This window comes from Triturus cristatus, chromosome 12 (genome assembly GCF_964204655.1).
Source record: "Triturus cristatus chromosome 12, aTriCri1.1, whole genome shotgun sequence".
In the NCBI taxonomy this organism is placed as follows: domain Eukaryota; kingdom Metazoa; phylum Chordata; class Amphibia; order Caudata; family Salamandridae; genus Triturus; species Triturus cristatus.
The window spans coordinates 527,970,725-527,988,894 of NC_140595.1; the positions used below are offsets into that span (position 1 = coordinate 527,970,725).

At 44.0% G+C, this 18,170-nt stretch overlaps 1 protein-coding gene across 2 annotated transcripts in view; it reads right to left on the bottom strand.

Annotated features, from left to right (window-relative positions):
• SLC12A3 (solute carrier family 12 member 3) overlaps positions 1 to 18,170 on the bottom strand; it is a 297,158-nt gene that overhangs the window by 259,672 nt on the left and 19,316 nt on the right. Inside the window, exons 2-4 of one of the 2 annotated variants that reach the window (XM_085637358.1) lie at positions 17,420 to 17,548; positions 16,061 to 16,136; positions 8,397 to 8,492 (exon numbers count right to left, since the gene is read on the bottom strand). In XM_085637358.1, coding sequence (XP_085493484.1) covers positions 8,397 to 8,492; positions 16,061 to 16,136; positions 17,420 to 17,548 — 301 coding nt within the window. Of the gene's footprint in view, positions 1 to 8,396; positions 8,493 to 16,060; positions 16,137 to 17,419; positions 17,552 to 18,170 lie in introns of both variants that reach the window. The other variant, XM_085637357.1, reaches the window with a different exon arrangement.

An 18,170-nucleotide genomic window follows, 5' to 3' on the forward strand; every position in this document is an offset into this window, starting at 1 on the left:
CAAGGGTATACAGCGAACGGAACGGTGTGTGTGTTTATGAGTAAGGGGGACCCACCGGCTAATTTAAGATAGTCACGTTACAATCTATACGGTGCAAGAATGGATGGCTTTACCCCCACGCCCACATTGCTTGAAGGGGGAGGGCTGGACGACAGACGTCGTGTGCACGGCGCTTTTCGGTTGCCTCTGCGGATGCAACAGCTCATCTGTGAACATTTCACACCAGAACACCACACACACGTGTGCACGGTTACAACACATGGTCTAACCAGTGTCCCTGTTTTACTCTCCACTGCACTTAGTAATCCAGCGTCTGGGTTAGTTCTGACATCTCTAATTATTCATCCGCGGGTGACCCTTGTTCGCGTGACCACCAAACAGACTTAAGCGTACGGCGACCCGGCCTGGAAAACATCTCCGTGTTGTGGGCACACGGGGGAGGCGAAGCAACTGTAACATGATCCAGAGGTGTTCCGATAATCATGTAACAATGCAAAGAATGACACGGGCCGACTGGGAGGAGGGTGCCCTCGAGTTGCAGGGACACCGGTGAACCCTGTATCTGTGTGCATGGAGTGAGGGTGCTCCCGGGGGCACAGCCGCAGCAGGACATCGAGGGTGACATGCTATATATCATACATAGAATAATTGCTCGGTACATATATAAATGAGCGCATGGTCATGACCATTGGTACCTAGGTAGGTACTTAGATAGATTGACACTTCTCTATCATGTCTAATGTTACCGCTGTGTCTTTTATCGAGTTACATATTGAGTTGATGTAATGCAGGTGTCACTGACATGTACGGACTTTTATTATTCACACACTTAGTGTTGTGTTCGCCTAAATGAGATGCACACATTGTCTAAACGCAACATTGAGGTATACGTATTTTTCCCGTTTAGGCTTTGAGTGTCTATGAGGCATTACATTCCACTCAAATATTTTCCAGTGTAACCTTTACATGCGTTTGTCAAACATTCATACCAACCCCAGGCACTCTTGTATGTCACGGCACGCATGCATCTGAGGGAGACATTTTAACACATACATTGCAGATTGCCCCGCCCTCTCTTTATATGTAGAAGCTAACACATGCACGTATACAGACGTAGAGGCATTCATATACACTGACGCAAACACGTGAATGTATTAATACACTCGCCAACACACACATATATACACTCTCACACATGTCCCTTTGTTTATATATTAGCGCAGACATGTGTGTGTAAACACGCACACAAATTTATGTATACAAACACTGACGTGTATACATATATATATAAATATAAACTCGCCCGCACACTTGTATGTATATATTGGTCATGCACAAGGAGGGGCCGGTCGCAGAGGTCTCGCGCCCCCCACGTAGCACAGGCCTCGGTGTACGGCCGCTGCGTCACTCCGCAGACGCACGCGCGTGTGAAATAGCCGCACATGTATTTATTTAGCCGTTCACAGAGCGGCGCTGCGCAGCGCGCGGGGACGGCAGCTGAGGGCACGCATTCTGATACACGATACAAATCAGGGATAATGCGATGTTAACAGTGCAGATTATCAGCGAGATTAGAGCGGGGGCTGCTTTTAGCACACACGGTGTGGTGAAGCGCTCTCTCCCGGCGCCCACCGCCTCTAGCCGCTGTGCCTGTCTGTGTGACCGTCAGCACCCTATGTCAAGGCCTCTCTCTGTGGGGGGTGGGCTCTGCTTGTACTTGTGCCTTTCTGTGTTCGCCCATTGGTCTCCTGCTTTCTATGACTTTAGCTGTTTATCTGTCTCGCGCAATGCCCCCCCCCCCCAAAAACAAGCATTTACAATGCAACGGTCTCGGCATTCTTAAAGTTAGAGCTATTGGCATTGCTCATGACAATGCCGTTTCTTTAAATGTTTTAAAAACAAAAACATAAACAAAAATAATGTCATGAGCAATGCCAATAGCTCTAACTTTACCAATGCCGAGACCATTGCATTGTAAATGCTTGTTTTATAGGTGGTTAATCTAGTTGTGGTATTCCCCACCCAACATCTTCATCCTCTGTAATAGCATAATCAGAATTGTCAAGGGGTTCAAAGGTGGAATTAAAAGCCTCTGTAACAATTAATGGTCCCTTTTCTAGATCACATTGAATGTGGGACTCAAATCGGGAAATTATTTCCGACTCTTTGTTTCTGCCAACATGCCTATGATAAACCTCAAAGATGCGTGGGTTATTAGCCTCAGATGAATGAATTTTCAAACCCAGGATGTCAGCGGAGATTAGAGGTACCCGCTTAACGGTACAATTTAATGAAGTTTTCACCCATATTGCAAGCCCCCTAGATGGTCTTTGCTGCCCCTGAGAGACAGCAGTAACATGATAGTTAGTAAAGCCATATCAATGTACTGGGTTTATACTCCAGCTGTCCTGAAATAAGCATATATCAAAAACATAAATAAAATCCCCCCTAACTAGAGTCTGACAGTTTTGACTTTAGCCCAGCAGTATTTCATGAAAGTGTATTCCAGTTGTCATGCTTTTTAACCAAAGGAGGTGGAAACCGTGGTAGGAGCTCGGCTTACTAAGTCAGCCCATGGCTAGGGAGGGCACCTCAATGGCACTTGACCATTATTAGTGTCAACATTTGGCTTCCATTCATCTGGAAGATGTGGATTATACTTGAGGCGAATTTGTGAAGATGTAGGGGATACTGAGCAGACCTCCATAGCAACCAGGCCATTAACCAAGTCTTGTGACGATAACAGGATTTCAATGTAATCAAACATGTCTTCAGTCGTCTCTGCATTTACGCTTGCCCCGAATCCCCAAAATTACCTTGTTGATCAGGGAATCACCATCTCCTCTGACAACACGGGGAGCTTAGCCACATTATGCATTTATATAACCCCCTACAGGCTGTTGCTTCACCTCCCATTATACTTTGCTGATCCCATCCTACCAGAATGCCAACGTGCACAAGGCCACCCCTCGGGTTCATCATGTGTGACACCTGGCTACAATACAAATATTGAATAGCTGGGATGGTTACATCAAGTCCATGCTCTATATTCAGTTGATCTCTCATTAGGTCTTGAGGGATGTATTCTCTGCTCATTCCAATTATATTCATAGGCTATTCTTTCCCCCCAATTATTTTCAATTGTGTTTCAGCAGTTCTAGTTAGCTGAGCTAACTATAACTCGCGCCCCGCAATGCACTGCTTATGACCTCACATATTCCATCACTCATGACATGGTCAATGATATCACTGATGACATCTCAAATGATATCACTGATGACATCATCCGGTGACTATGAGGGTTTCTAAAACGTTTATGAGTGTTAAAAATATATACACCAAGGTGTATTGATGAATCAGTGGGTGTATGAGTGCCTCTATGGATGATTTAGTGGATGTGTGACTGACTGTTTAAGTGAGTGATTATACATGTCTCAGTGAATGCAAGGGTGAGTGACTAGGCTGTGTGAATGTCTGTATCAGTCTGTCAGTTGGTATGTAAGTGGCTGTATGCGTTGGTGAGTGTTTGGCTGTGTCAGTGTGTGTCCTGGAGCCATTCGAGGCCCGGAGGAGCCCACCCCTGGGGTGAAAATTTGTATAGGATGGGAGGGGGTCTAATGCCCGTCCTCCCAGAGTCTTTAAAGAACCCAGGGGCCCATCTCCGGGGCCGCTAAACTATTTTAAAGGATGAGGGCCATGCAGGCCCTATTCCTGGGACTTCATTGGCCACAGGAAGCCCACCCCTGGGGTCAGCTTACATGCTGTGTCCGAGACATACAGTGGTTTCCTTGCCTACACCAGCACGGGCAGGGAAACCTGTGTTTGCTCCCACTTGGCGGGAGCATTTGTGAATCTCATACAACGCATGAGCAAACACAGCTTCTGCTCCCAGTCAGCAGGAGCTTTTAAAATGCATCTGCTGGCTGTGAGCAGACTTTTAGCACTGATATGGGCAGGAAAACAGATCAAGAGATTGCTCCAGCCTGGAGGGAGCAGCATAAATATCTGCTCCCTGCAGTCAAGAACAATGGTGGCTCCTGCTGCATGTGGAGAGCCAACTGGGACCGCAGAGGTCTTGGGGATTACCCAGTGGCCCCCAATGTGTGTGTGGTAGGTGCCGATAACAGCTTGGGGAGGTGGTGGCCTTGGGAGATGGGGTCCCCAGGGCCTAATAAGGCTTGGGGAGGGGGGGTCACTTGGCGCCTTCCCATTTAGTGAAAAAAGGCTCTGGGGGAGTGGGTCACCAGGGCCTAAATAGACTTGGGGAGGGGGTCGTACAGCCCCCCTCCCATTTTTTGTAGGTTTTGGCCCAGGAGGTGGGCTCCCTGGGGCCTATAATGGCTTGGGGAGGGGGACCCATAGACCGCCTCCTCCGCATGGCTTAGCCCCTTGTGTGCCCATGACGAGCTGGACTCATCATGGAGCACAGTCACGCTGTGCCCATGACGAGTCCAGCTCGTCATGAGGCATTTCCTGGGGAATCCCTCTGGTGCGGGCACCAGAGGGATTCCCTTTTACTGCAAATAGCCTCAGGAGCTGGGGGAAGAGCTTCCCCAGCTCCCGAGCCCCCCCCCCCCCTTTCACTGTAATGACGATCGGCGCGCACGTCGCGCCAACGTCATTACAGTGAAAGTGAAACTGAAATGAGCCAAGAGGCTCATTTCAGGTTTCACTTTGTACGTGCTCAGGGGGCTATCTCAGCCCCCTGAGCACGTAGAAAGATGGGAAAGGTATCGTTGGAAAGGGGAGAATCTCCCCTTTCCAATGGTACCCCTCCTCAGTGGATCCCTGCTTGTTGTGGGCCCTTGCCTGTCGCGGGTACTTGGGCCTCCCTCACGAGTGAGGCACCGTTTTTATCGGGAGACCCGGGGGAACGCTGGGTGGTAGGAAATTTGTGTCAGCCCGCTGATGCCACAACTTTCCTACACAAAAATGTGTGAAAAAGGTGAATTTTTCGGCTAAATTTGAGGTTTGCAGGGCATTCTGGGTAAGGAAACTTTGGGGGATCCACGCAAGCCATACCTCCCTGGAATCCCACGGGTGTCTAGATTTCAGAAATGTGTGGGTTTGGTAGGTTTCCCTAGGTGCCGGCAGAGCTAGGGCTCAAAAACTACAGCTAGGCACTTTGCCAAAAAGGTTCATTTTTCACTGCGAAATTGAGGTGTTTCCACGTTGCGTTTTACGCCGTTTCCTGTTGCGGGCACTAGGCCAACCCACACAAGTGAGGTACCATTTTTCTTGGCAGACTTTGGGGAACGCGGGGTGGGTGGAAATTTGTGGATCCACGCAGATTCCAGAACTTTCCACCAGAGAAATGTGGAGAAAATTTGTTTTTTTGGGCAATTGTTTAGGTTTACAAGGGATTCTGGGTAACAGAACCTGGTGGGAGGCAGTCAAGTCACCCCATCCTGGATTCCCCTGGGTGTCTAGTTTTCAAAAATGTATAGGTTTGCTAGGTTTCCCTCGGTGACGGCAGAGCTATGGTTCAAAAACTACAGCTAGGCACTTTGCCAAAAAAGGGTCATTTTTCGCTGTGAAATTGAGGTGTGTCCACGTTACGTTTTGCGCCGTTTCCTGTCGCGGGCACTAGGCCAACCCACACATGTGAGGTACCATTTTTCTTGGAAGACTTTGGGGAATGCGGGGTGGGTGGAAATTTGTGGATCCACGCAGATTCCAGAACTTTCCACCGGAGAAATGTGGGGAAAAAGTCTTTTTTTTTGCAATTTTTTAGGTTTGCAAGGGATTTTGGGTAACAGAACCTGATGGGAGGCAGTCAGGTCACCCCATCCTGGATTCCCCTGGGTGTCTAGTTTTCAAAAATGTATAGGTTTGCTAGGTTTCCCTAGGTGCCGGCAGAGCTAGGGTTAAAAAACTACAGCTAGGCACTTTGCTAAAAAAGGGTAATTTTGCATTGTGAAAATGTGGTGTGTTCACGTTGGGTTTTGAGCCATTTCCTGTCGTGGGCACTATGCCTACCCCAACAAGTGAGGTACCATTTTTATCGGGAGACTTAGGGTAATTCAGATTTGTAAAGGAACTGTTATTACCTATTGACTTTCGATGCATTTCTGCCTTCCAAATGAAAGACATTGTGTAAAAAAGAAGTCATTCTAAAAAATGACTGATAATTCTCATGCTAGTATGAGTATTCCCAAATTCGGAAATGTGCAAATATCTACTGTTTCTAAACTCTATATTTTGTTCCCATTTCAGAAATACATAGGTGTCTTTCATACCGATTTTTCCATGTACACATTTTTACAGAATAATTACTATATACCCGGTACATAATAAAAAACCATTGCAAGTTGCTGCTCAGTTTTTGGCTCTGGGTTCGTCGGGTTCTTGGTGAACCTACAAGTCCTATATATCCCCACAACCAGTAATGTCCAGCGGATGTAACGGTACATTGCTTTCAAAGAGCTGTCATAATTACAAGAAGTTACAGGTGAAAACGTTGACACAAAAGGCGCTTTTTTTCAACAAAGTTTCAATTTATCCTATATTTAACTGTTAGTTTCTATAAAGAAACCTTGATGGATCTACACAAATGACCCCTTGCTGAATTCAGAATGTTGTCTACTTCTCTAAAATGTATAGCTTTCCAGGATCCATTATTGCTTTTGTACCCATTTCTACCATTAACTGGAAGGAGGTTGAAAGCACAATAAATAGCAAAAATAGGCTATGTCCCAGAAAAATGCCAAAACTGTGTAAAAAATGTTGGGTTTCTGACAAAAGTCTGGTATCCCCTAAAAGCTGGGAAAATGGTGATTTCAGCCCCACAAACCCTTTTTTAATAACATTTGCAGGGAAAAACCCAGATGCTTTCATTTGCAGCCCGTTTTTCCCATTTTCCCAAAAAAAACGAAATTTTGCTGTATTTTGGCTCATTTCTGTGACCCCTCCAGGGGAATCCACAAACCCTGAGTACCTTCAGAATCCCCATGATGTTGGAAGAAAAGGACGCAAATTTGGCGCGGATACCATATGTGGTCAAAAAGTTACAGGGGCCTCAGCGCGCACTACCCCAAATAGCCAAAAAAGGGCGTGGCACAGGAGGGGAAAAGGCCTGGCAGCTAAGGGGTTAATATGACTCTGGGAGGGGGGCCACACAGTCCCATCCCCTTAAAAAGACATATGACGCTGGGGATTGGGGTTGCCAGGGCATTTTAAAGACTCAGGGAGGGGAGCCGCGTGGCCCGCCTCCCCTAAAATAGACACTGCCATGGGGGAGGGATTACCCAGGGTCTTTTAAAAGCTCAGGTAGGAGGCCTGCATAGCCCCCGTTCCATTAAATAAAAAACAACCCTGGGGGATGGGGTCCCCAGTGTCTAGTAAGGCCTGAGGAGGAGGGTACTCAGTCTCCCTTTTCTTTAAAAAAACATAAGGCCCTGGGGGATGGGGGGCCCAGGGCCCAATGAGGCTCAGGGAGGGGAGCTACATGGCCCCATCCCCTTTTAAAAAAAAAACAGATGCCCTGGGGGATGAGGTCCAAGGGCTTAATAAGGGACAGACATGGGGGGCCAAGTGTACCCCCTCCCCTTTAAAAATAATTGATGGGATTTTACACTACAGCACATGTTTAATCCCATGTATTTGGTTAAATAAAGTTTATGGGGGGAAAAAACAATTAGACATGAAACAAATACAGCACAAACCAAATATGCAGAACGTAATATGCTATTTATTACCATTGTTGAGAGATGGGAAGGGGAATGGACTCATGATCTGTGTGAGTTCTGCTGCCTCCCCACATATGTATAGACCGATTAACATTGCATTTTTGTACATTTATAAGCGCTACATATAGCAGCAGCGAGTATTATCCAAGTAAATTGTAGCCAATTTATCCAGTTGTGAGGATAAAAGGAGTTATTTCCAAGCCACTTCCTCCAGTTCCCATAGAAACAGTGCTTAATGTGTACAGAAATTACTACTGGTTCTGAAAGTCTGCTCAGAAGGCCCTGGCCGGTGCTTTTAAATGTCGGCGCACCAAATGCATATTGAAACCACCTCATGCCTCTTTAATCCACGACCAGACACTTCCGGACCTTTATGTCTCTCTTGCAGGTTTCTTATTCTCCATTTGTGCCAGTTTTTCCTCTTTCTCTTCCTCCTTTCTTCCGCTGTTTGTTTATCCCTCTCTTACTCTTTGTCAATGACTGATAATTACAAATATTTTCCAGTCCCCATTAATGAGCGCCGGAGAGCCCCACTGGCTCAAATTAAGCACTGCATGCAAATGTTAGCAGTCGGTCATTAAATACCAAGCCTTTTGACCACAACTCGAAAGCATCACTTTCTCTTTCACTGAGATGGTAGTGTTGCCTTTTTAAAATCATCTTGTGCAATAAATACACAGTTTTGCGCGAAGCTACATAGCGCCTTACCTGACTTCACCTTCCCGTTGGTGGATATGGCTGAAATGGAAAGGCCTGTGATGGTCGTCACCGTTACAGACATCATGATAATCACCCATGTTAAAGCTGCAAAGGTAAGTTCACGTGAGTGTTGTTAACTTTCATTCTGGAAGAAGACATTCCTGCAGCCATGCTGTACATCCACTTCATTTAATAGAGCCACTAATTCTAAACATGTAAATAAATGGAAAGTACCAAAAACAACGTAAAGGTATAACTGATTGTATCAGGTGCCTCTAGAAAGGATTTTATAACACTTAAGAGAACACGTGTTGGTAAAGTCAAAAGGTCTAGTATTGGCTGACAGCTTTTTTGCTTTGTCAACACTTGTTTTGACTTCACATGGTCTTTGCAAAATGTTGTGGGTGGTACAGCACCATCGCCAATATAAAACAAGCCTTTGCAATGCAATAGGTCTCGCATTTGCGAGAGTTAGACCTACTAGCTTTGTAAATGATCATGTGTACTATGAATGCATTTTTGTTTGGGGTGGAGTGGATGTATGGGGCATGGAATTATGTGGGTTGAATTTGAATTCTTAGCTGTGGAATTGTGTGGGTTGGTACTGTGTGGTGTATTTGTGTAGTGGAATTATGTGGCAAGGTGAATAGATAGTGGTGAGAGCTACACAGAATAGATAGATGGGAAGATAGAGAAGGGTAGATAGTTTGTGCACTGAGTGGTGAATGAACTCTAGACAGAGGAGCAGAAAGAGTATGTGAGGAAGAGAGAAAGAAGGGAAGAGCAGGCTATAGACGCATAAAGAGGGAGCTTTTTTATACGCAGAAGACATACTCAGAAGAGGAGAGGAGCGTGGGTTTGTGGGACAGTAATCTTGAAAAGGTACAGGAAAGAAATTGTGCTCGAAGAGAGGTGTGCGAGATAGGGATGAGTGGGAGGGGAACCCGGGGGGCTTTGGAGGCAACCTACAGTGCATCTGTTATTCAGATAGTGCATAAGGGAGGTCTTGTCTACTAGGACCCACTCTTCTCTGCCTGATATGGCTTGGCATAATACCTCCGAGCTTCACAAGCCTGATAAGATCATTTGTTAAGCCAAGACCATATCATGCTGATTCATGCAGGTGGGCTTCGCATTTCAATAGGAAGGACTGTACCCAAACATTGCTTCTGTTACAAAGGCCCGAATGAGCATTCTTTCATCAAAGTGAAGCTCTGTGGGGCACCCCTGAAGACTTGTAATTAATGCTCTTCATTTAAAACCGAGTTTATTCAAAAACACCACAGGCAGTCATCAGGGCCAGTGCCTCCTCTTGCAAACCATTCTCTCTTTCTGTCCCCATCCAGCATTCAACCCATGATGACATCAATTAGAACTTATACATCCACTACATTTCATAATATATATCTTCTTTCTTATGCAACTTATGGATGTATTCTTATCAACCTACATATCCTATATATAATATACCTATATAATAACTAACGTCTATGGACAATACCATCAGTGACGACACATTAATTCGTAAGTGAAGCAATTTGCTGTAAGTAATTTCAGTAACAATATTTAAATGACACTGCACATTCTCTTAATATCTTACATAATCTTTGAACTGACATGGCTCCGTTCTTCTCCTTATTCTCCTATTCTCAACCTTACCTCTGTTTTCTTCCTCATTCATTTTCTATGTTTTATCTTGACCTACCCCTTTTTCAAAACATTTTCTCTGGAATTTTCATTGCAAACTACCTCTCCTTTGTTCCACACTGTACCGTCTCTCACGATTATGGAATTTCTTCACACTTTTAGAACTCCATTGGTTCTGAATTAACAGACAACCCTTTTGGTACCATTCAAGGGCTTTTCCTTTTGACCTTCTGTCCCATTTCTACATTCAGCCTTTATGCTTCTGATTTTCTGAGGTATTTCCTCTTGAAATCTTGCTAGTTTTCTCAATTCTTCTTTCTTCTACATCATCATCTACTTTACTGTCTTTGTCCACTCCACCAATGGTTAAACTGACTCTAGGTTTCCTTCTTCTTATCAACTGAAATGGTGAATATCCTGTGACAATATTTTCAGTTGTTCTATATGACCATGTCATTTGGTTTACAAACTCCACACAAAGCATGCCATTGGTCACTGCAACATAATTCAGTCCTCAATTGCTCTACATGTCATTAAAAACAGGAGGGTTAGAAGAAAGACCCAGAGCCAAGCTCAGGCAAACCATAATGAAGCCTGATAATGGACTGAAGATCTTATTTGATTTCCTTTGACAGCATCTTGTAAGAAAAGAGTCCTGAAAAGCACATCGTCGGAAGACTTGAAATCTGCTCAAATATTTGAATCTGATTTTGAATGCTTTCAAATTTCCCTTTTAAATAAAAGGTGAAGCCTTTAACTTTGTCCACGACAATCCTTATAAATTGGAACCACTCCAAAGGAATGCGTACGCACTTCACAAATTCAGAAAGAAGCACAGGTCATGGAACTGGTTAAATGTCTCTAGTAGGTGAAACTCTACCACAATTGCACAGCTGATCTAGACCAACTTTCATCCAGGTAGGGAAAGACCTGAATCCTGGTCCTCCACTGAAATGCGCTGCTACAATGCATCGGGCTGAGGTATGTCTGAAGGGTATTATTTAACAATGGCAATGCTCTCTCATTAGGAAGCAGAGAATGCCCTTGTGCATTTCCAGATAGAGATGAGAAAGTACTGATTAAGGTCTGTCATATACAGGGATTGCATGGTCACTATTGTAAAATGCACTTGCAGAATGTGCTCAAAGGCCTCTTGTTCAAAGTGAGATACAAGCCTTCTCACTTTTTAGGGAACAGGAAGAACCTCACAAATATCCCATTCCCGCATATTTGGGTATTTGCAGAGCACAAACCCAGGCAAGGGCAACTGGGTACAATTACAAGCTCAGTGTACAAGGCCGGTGGCCACGACTCAAAATCGCTTCCAGAGTGGCGTGAAGGGGGCTCTTGAAGTCTGTAAAGACTTTCTCTAGGATGTCAACAGTCAAGATGTAGTATCTACATTTCAATTTGCATTGTTTCTCTGGATCCTCTCAAGGCACCTTTGAATAACAGAGAGAGTAATTACCCCAATGTTATGTCTTTAAGATCCACTTGCCAAATAGTGTCTCCTGCTACTGTGTCAAGAAGTTGATCATCCCAACACAACAGGGGAGAAGAATTGGATATAAAGAATGAAATAATAAAGTGGTTTAGTAGGAGGTTGGGTAGAAATCACAGTTTCCGCTTGTTGATGCCCTGCCCTCCCTCTCCATATGTGGAGTAAAAAAAACTGGTGTACCTGTTTTATTTGTGTCCTCGTCAGTCTTTGATACTGAATATTGTGAAGGGGGAAATATCTGACACTGGTGTGCAAAGGACTTCAAAGAAGGGAGCCCGATGGCCTTGCTCCGATAACATTTCTCATGCAGCTTGCCTACCCAAACTCAGAAGAGACTCTTCCTTTCAAAGGGCATGTCCAATTGTTTGTTCCACTAGGCCTGGAAAAAATCTATTCTTCACATCCAGGTGTGACTTCTCAGCACTAAACCAGACCCCTTAAAATGTGCCACAACATCCTCCACTGACTACCCTGTCGCAAGAATGTACTTGGAAACCTCCACCCAATCCAAAGTAATCTTATTGAATTTTACAACATATGATCAGGCAGGATCTTCAAAACTGTTGTGGTCAGCACACAAAAACTGTATCTGGCTAGGAGGCATATAGCATTTGTAGTCCCCCTGGTCTCCAAGATTTCCATCACAGATACACTCCACTCCAAAGAGTCCAGCCTCTGACTACCAATCAGAGGGTAGATGAGGAAAAGGTTTTGACTTTGGCAAATTATATCTAATATCTACACCAATAGGCTCGCTCAGAAGAGGTTATGTTCACTCTGGGCTTGGAAATTCATTGTTACCTCTCTTTCCTGACTGTTGGGGAAGTAGGAGGACCTCTCCAATAATGGTAAATTGGATCTGGAAAGAAACCAGTAAACCACACCTCCCCTGACGAGATCCGACTACAAGTCTAAATGCAGCCTCTCATCAGTATGAAATGAAGACAAGTGGAGGACAACCTATTTTCCTGTTTCTGTAGCAGAAGGATTAGAAACCACTCGGGCTGCATTTTAATCCCTGGTTGTTTGTAAATACAGGAAAACATCAAAAGGCTTGGTGCCCGTGGACCTTCTTTCCTATCTTCTCATCAGACAGGATTTTGAAATCTAAATCTAACTCACATTTAATCTCAATTCCTGAACTGCTTCTAAGGTCAAAGCATCTGGAGCAGGGACCAAAAGCCTGCCACTCACGAGAGGAGAACCAGTACCATCAACAGCAAACCCACAGGCATCCCAAAGTACGGTGCAAAACCAAAGATCCAGGAGCATCCTACCTTCAAGCAAACTTGGTTAGAATCCGAGAGGAAGCACACAATGAAAGACTGCGGAAGCCCATGGGCTAGGAGAATGCCATGTTCTTGGGGAATTGTAACACTGGGGTCTTTAACTCTTCAAACCCAGTCCAAGTGCAGAAACACTCACATGAAACATCTTGAGTGAGGTGTGGCTCATCAAAGGAAGAAGCTGGGTGTGCCCAACCCATTGCAACTTGTGCTCCTGCTACCAGTCCAAACCTGATCTCAGGTAGTGCATGGATGCTTCTCATGATGCAGAGAAACTATTGAAGCCCTGAAAGAATGACATGACGCTGAGCCATCTCCATCTGAATGAGTGGTGTGAAGGAGCTCTCCCATCAATGAAGAGTCAGAAATGGGTTGGCCCCTTTCTCTAGTCGTCTTGGGGAGCGCATTCTTAAGGATGAGTCACAAGCACCAGAATCATAATCCATAGACAAACACCTATGTTGAGGCACATAAACAGGTATGTAAGTTTCTTAATAAAAGATTAATGGTCCTATTCAGCATCGATGGGCTTTGTCAATGGGTACATCTGGCGCAGACTAGAGCTTTGCAGACCGTTAACAAAAAAATTACTAAAACTGTGATTTTTGGGTAGAAAACCTGCTATGGTGGAAAGAGCACAATAGTGAATGACGGATCAGCAGTTGCAAACCACCACTACGTTTCACTGCAAATGGACTGGCCAGCATTTGGAAGTGATGCAAGGATGCCCTCCTCACCCCTGCATGCATCTGAAGTATATGACAAAACCCTGTGCTAAAAGTCACCCTTAAGAGCTACTAGCTTTTTACCACTTCCTAGGTGATGCGCAGTCAGTAAACCCCCGAAGAGCTTCTCTGCCATGACAGAAATTTGCATTTGGCCATGCCACCATTCAAATGGGGGAACGCCTAATTGAGGCTGCATATATCAGAAATATCCACCCACAAAATCAGACTACAGAAGGTGCTGAGTAAGCATTTGCAGCCTCTTTTTTAATGTGGAAGTGCCATGAGTGGAGAAAAAAGAATGCCCAAACACCTTCTGATTCCCGGGCAATTTCATAATCCAACCTCTGATACTTGCAGTCTGTACTTAGCTTGTCTCAGCTTAAAATACATAACCTCTTTCAACATTCACATATTTTTTGTGAGACATTTTACCTTTGGCGATCCCGTTGCCCTCGGCTGCAGAATTGTCATTGTTTGTTTTCATGCGAGTTCCTCCATCTACTGACTGGTAGTCTTAAGTAGCGGTTTCCATCAAGCATCACAACTACCCTGGGTTGTCTTAATGTTGTTCTGCTATATGAGACTTGATATGATGCTCAGAAAAAAAGAAGACTTTTATGTGTGTTCTTAGCACGTGTTAATGTGAAAGGAGTTCAGACACAGAGTAGCCACCTCACTTCAGGTCAGTATGGACAGCCTCCTGCCCAGAACAGTTCACCTACAAATCATTTATTTTTGGTGTGTTCATTTAATAAATTCAATGGAAGCAAAACAAGACTACAACACCCAGAATGCATTAGGCATCCGCACAAATATCCAGGACTGGAAACAGTGTCCTTAATGACCAGGAGGAAGGTTGTCAACGTCCCGAGGCCTCCAAGTGATAAAGAGTTCAACACTGTGGCATGGCCAGAGGAAGGCTATTGCCATTGAGCAGAGCTGATTTATGATTACCAGATGTGCTCTCAGTCCATAATGATGAAAATGGCACTAATACAGATAGGATGTGCCTAATTCGCAAATCTGTGTCTATATGCGGGACAGACTTGCGCATGGCAAACGTCTGAAACCGCATACAACACTGCACACACTGTCAATATTCATGCAGGGGTGTCATTTATTCAAGCAAAAATTGTGCTCCACCTGCAGACCTTTTGCATTCATTAGTGCTACATAGAACCGTATTTGGGGTTGTTGCAGGGGAATGTCTGGGAGGAAAATGGCCAGGAAAGTGAAAAAGATAATCTAACTCCTAGATTCCTGGGTTTTCAAAAGCTCATTTTTGCCTTACCCACACTTATCTTCCCAATACTTAATGCCCGATCTACTGATGTTGGCGTATATTACTGCTCTATTAAGTTTTGCTTACCATGGTACTTATGCCAACCTGTTGAGTGTTTACTGACCTTTCCTTCACAAACAGTATGATTGTTGTAAGGGACAGCCTTTATTGTATGGGATTCACATACAAAATACACTCACAACTCTATTCCTCGCCCCCATAGGCCTGTTTCATGCACTAAGTATAATGCACCATTTTAGGGATAGGAAAGCTGACACATTTTTTATTAACTTGATATAACCTTTCTTCTCTCGCTTACATTTCTTTCTCCTTCCACCACAGTGATACCCGATGGTTAGTGACATCCACACTTTCAGTGGTAGTTCCGTTTGGGCCCTCCAGGTGTAATTTTAATGTGCAGGTTTGTGTTACGGAAATGCACTGATAAATGCTGGGAAATTCCCAACGTGTCTAGTCCTAACTTGTAGGTTCCCTATAACTCCTTTGACACGCCTTTGGGATCACTCAGAAGTGACACTCAAGAGAAAACTCAAGTGGGTGTAGGCTACACACAGGTGCATAAGTTACGCCCTCAGACATCACTGGCTTACGCCATTTCTTCAGCGTTTTGTAAATATGGGGAAACCTACACGAGGCTACGTCACTATTTTCCACCACACTAACTCGTCACAAGCAGCTTGGAAGTAGCAAACGTTTATGCATTTACGTTATGAGAAATCCGGTGAAAGTGATCTGAATTCCTGCGAATTTTGCGAATCAAACAATAGTTGTAAGTCTCTGCAACGCACAGGTTTATTACACCAACCGTCGGGAGATTTACAACTGCCTTGTGAATGGCCTATAGTATCCAGATCAAATGTTGATGGGAAAATGGAGGGCTAATGCCCTTTGCACCAGTCGGAGCAAACCTCTACAGGGAACTGTAGAAGAGAGCAGAGTTTATCAGAGTGCGTGATTTAAAATGTATTAATCGGGGGGAAAAAACTTTTAAATTAGATGAACAAGGAATTTACATGGTCGTTTGTCAATGTTGCAGTGACCAATTTTATAGCGTTTATTCTTCCATCCGTGCTACATGCCCAGATTCTCTGAAATGAATCAGGACTCGTACTTCTGAATTACTCATCTAGATACTTTTAAGTCGTGTCCACGAGATGTGAGAAGCCCACAGATGTTCCATCATTGGAGTACTTTTACAAGGAACTCACCTATTCCTGCTTGTGCGGTGATCCATGGTAATCTCAGATAGAGGATCACTCCCCAGATGTTCAGCATGCACCGGATCTATGGGAAACAACACGATCAGCCACACTGTGACAATAATAATGCATGCAGTTGTCCCTTTTCTCAGCGCTGTAATTAATGTGTGTCACTGTTGCTCATTATAATGGCACTCAATTGATTGGCATCAGGAGGAATCAAAGAATGACATGTCACGCAATCATTTCTTTTTGGCCCAACTTTATGTTAGAGACTCCGAAATTGACGTTTGTGTTTAACTAAATACATGAAAAATGTGTGTAGTAATGCAGTCAATGAGATTTTTTTAAAGGAGGTGTAAAACTGTGGTACATGTTATATTTTTCCGATTTAAATTGCGATTGCACATTTTTAAAATCTATGGATTTTTGAGCAAATATTTTTAAGGCTCTTCTGGGTATTAAGACCATTTAACTGAATTACCATTGAGGGATACAAGCAGAATCCATACTGCTTGGTTTCAAAAATGTTATCTTAAGATTTATTTCATGAGATCTCAACACTCAAGTCTGATTCACAAAACATTTTTTCAAGTCACTAAAATCTTTGTGAATCAAGAGGGGAAGGTGTGTTGACAACACCATTGATTGGGAGTTTGTGGCCGAGCATGTGAAGACTAAACATCAACGTTCAATGACCAAATGTCAGAGGTACATCTGAATCGATAGCCCAGGCTAACTCTGTGGCCCACACCCTAGACTCTTCTTTAACTACTGAAGTCACAGAGAGACACCTTCAACCACTCCTGTGTCATCCAACTATCCCTGCCGATACTGCACCTTGGCCAAGAATCGGAGAACAATCATCCAAGAATTGATCATTCCTCATCAAGGTAAGGGAAAATAGGTCCTGGTGGGTGTCCCAATTCCTCACTCACAGCTTTGAAAGCAGTGCTGTACTCAGGGGTCATGCAATGTTTAACCTCTAATTTAATAAATATTTGGTTTAGGGAATCAGCCTTTTCTTACAAACCCACCATCAGCACTGCAAAATACGGGTGTGGCTGAATTCCAAGGCTGCCTAGTTTTGATTCCACTTCATGCCTCTTTCATCTACCTGCCAAGACCTCCTGTCTTTTTATCTCCCTATTGCAGGTTCTTTTTCATCCATGCTTTCTCATCTATCTTCCTCGTTCTTTTTTCCATTTCTTTTCCTGCTCTGGGTCAAAGCCTGATACTAAAAAGCAAGTGTCAGTTATCAAAAATGGGTGCAACCACTAGCACGAATTAAGGATTGGTGATCTATTTGGAAGCCTCAGTCTTTGACTCTGATAAACGTTCCTAGTGCAGGAGTGATTGAGCACTTACCATGACACCTTTAATCCATCCAAACCTGACGGGCTCTCCTTGGGGCTTTTCCTCAAGGACTTCTTCGGTTTCTCCATTTGGCAGGTCTACGTTTGACTCGTAAATGGGAGGATGGTGCTGGCTGGGGTCCTGCTGAAGGACGAAGACATGGGAGCAGTCACAAAACAATACAAGGAGAGCAATACATTTATAAGATGCAAATTGCAAAACATCATTATGCCGGAGCTGCAAAGTGACCATAGTTAGAGTATTATCATGGTACAACATGCCCAAATAACATGTCACTACTCCTGACCCATCGCTGACTCGTCATTTCATTTCGTCAGTGTACTCTGGGCTGACCAGCTTCATCGATTGTACCAACAGGCCTACAGAAGAAAGTTACAGAAAAGATTTTTTCACAGCCCTAAACATATTTTTGCCTTAATAATGGAGCGGTCCTACAGACATTTGCTCCCCTCTTCCAAGGGACTTTCACAGGAACAGCCATTGGGTCTCCTACCCCCGCCACTCCAGAAAAAATAGATCAACATGAGATTGATGACTATCATACTGTGTACACTCTTATCCTGGTTTGCAAACCTGTTTTTTTTCTTTTATGTTTATAGTTTTTATTAAGTTTTTTCGTAACCTAAAATTAACAGGTTAAACAAAATATGAATACACATACCTATTAAAAAGAGGTATATAGCATAGCTATGTTCGTCAAACATCAGATCACAAAGTTCATGTAGTTTCTCTCATTCCTTTC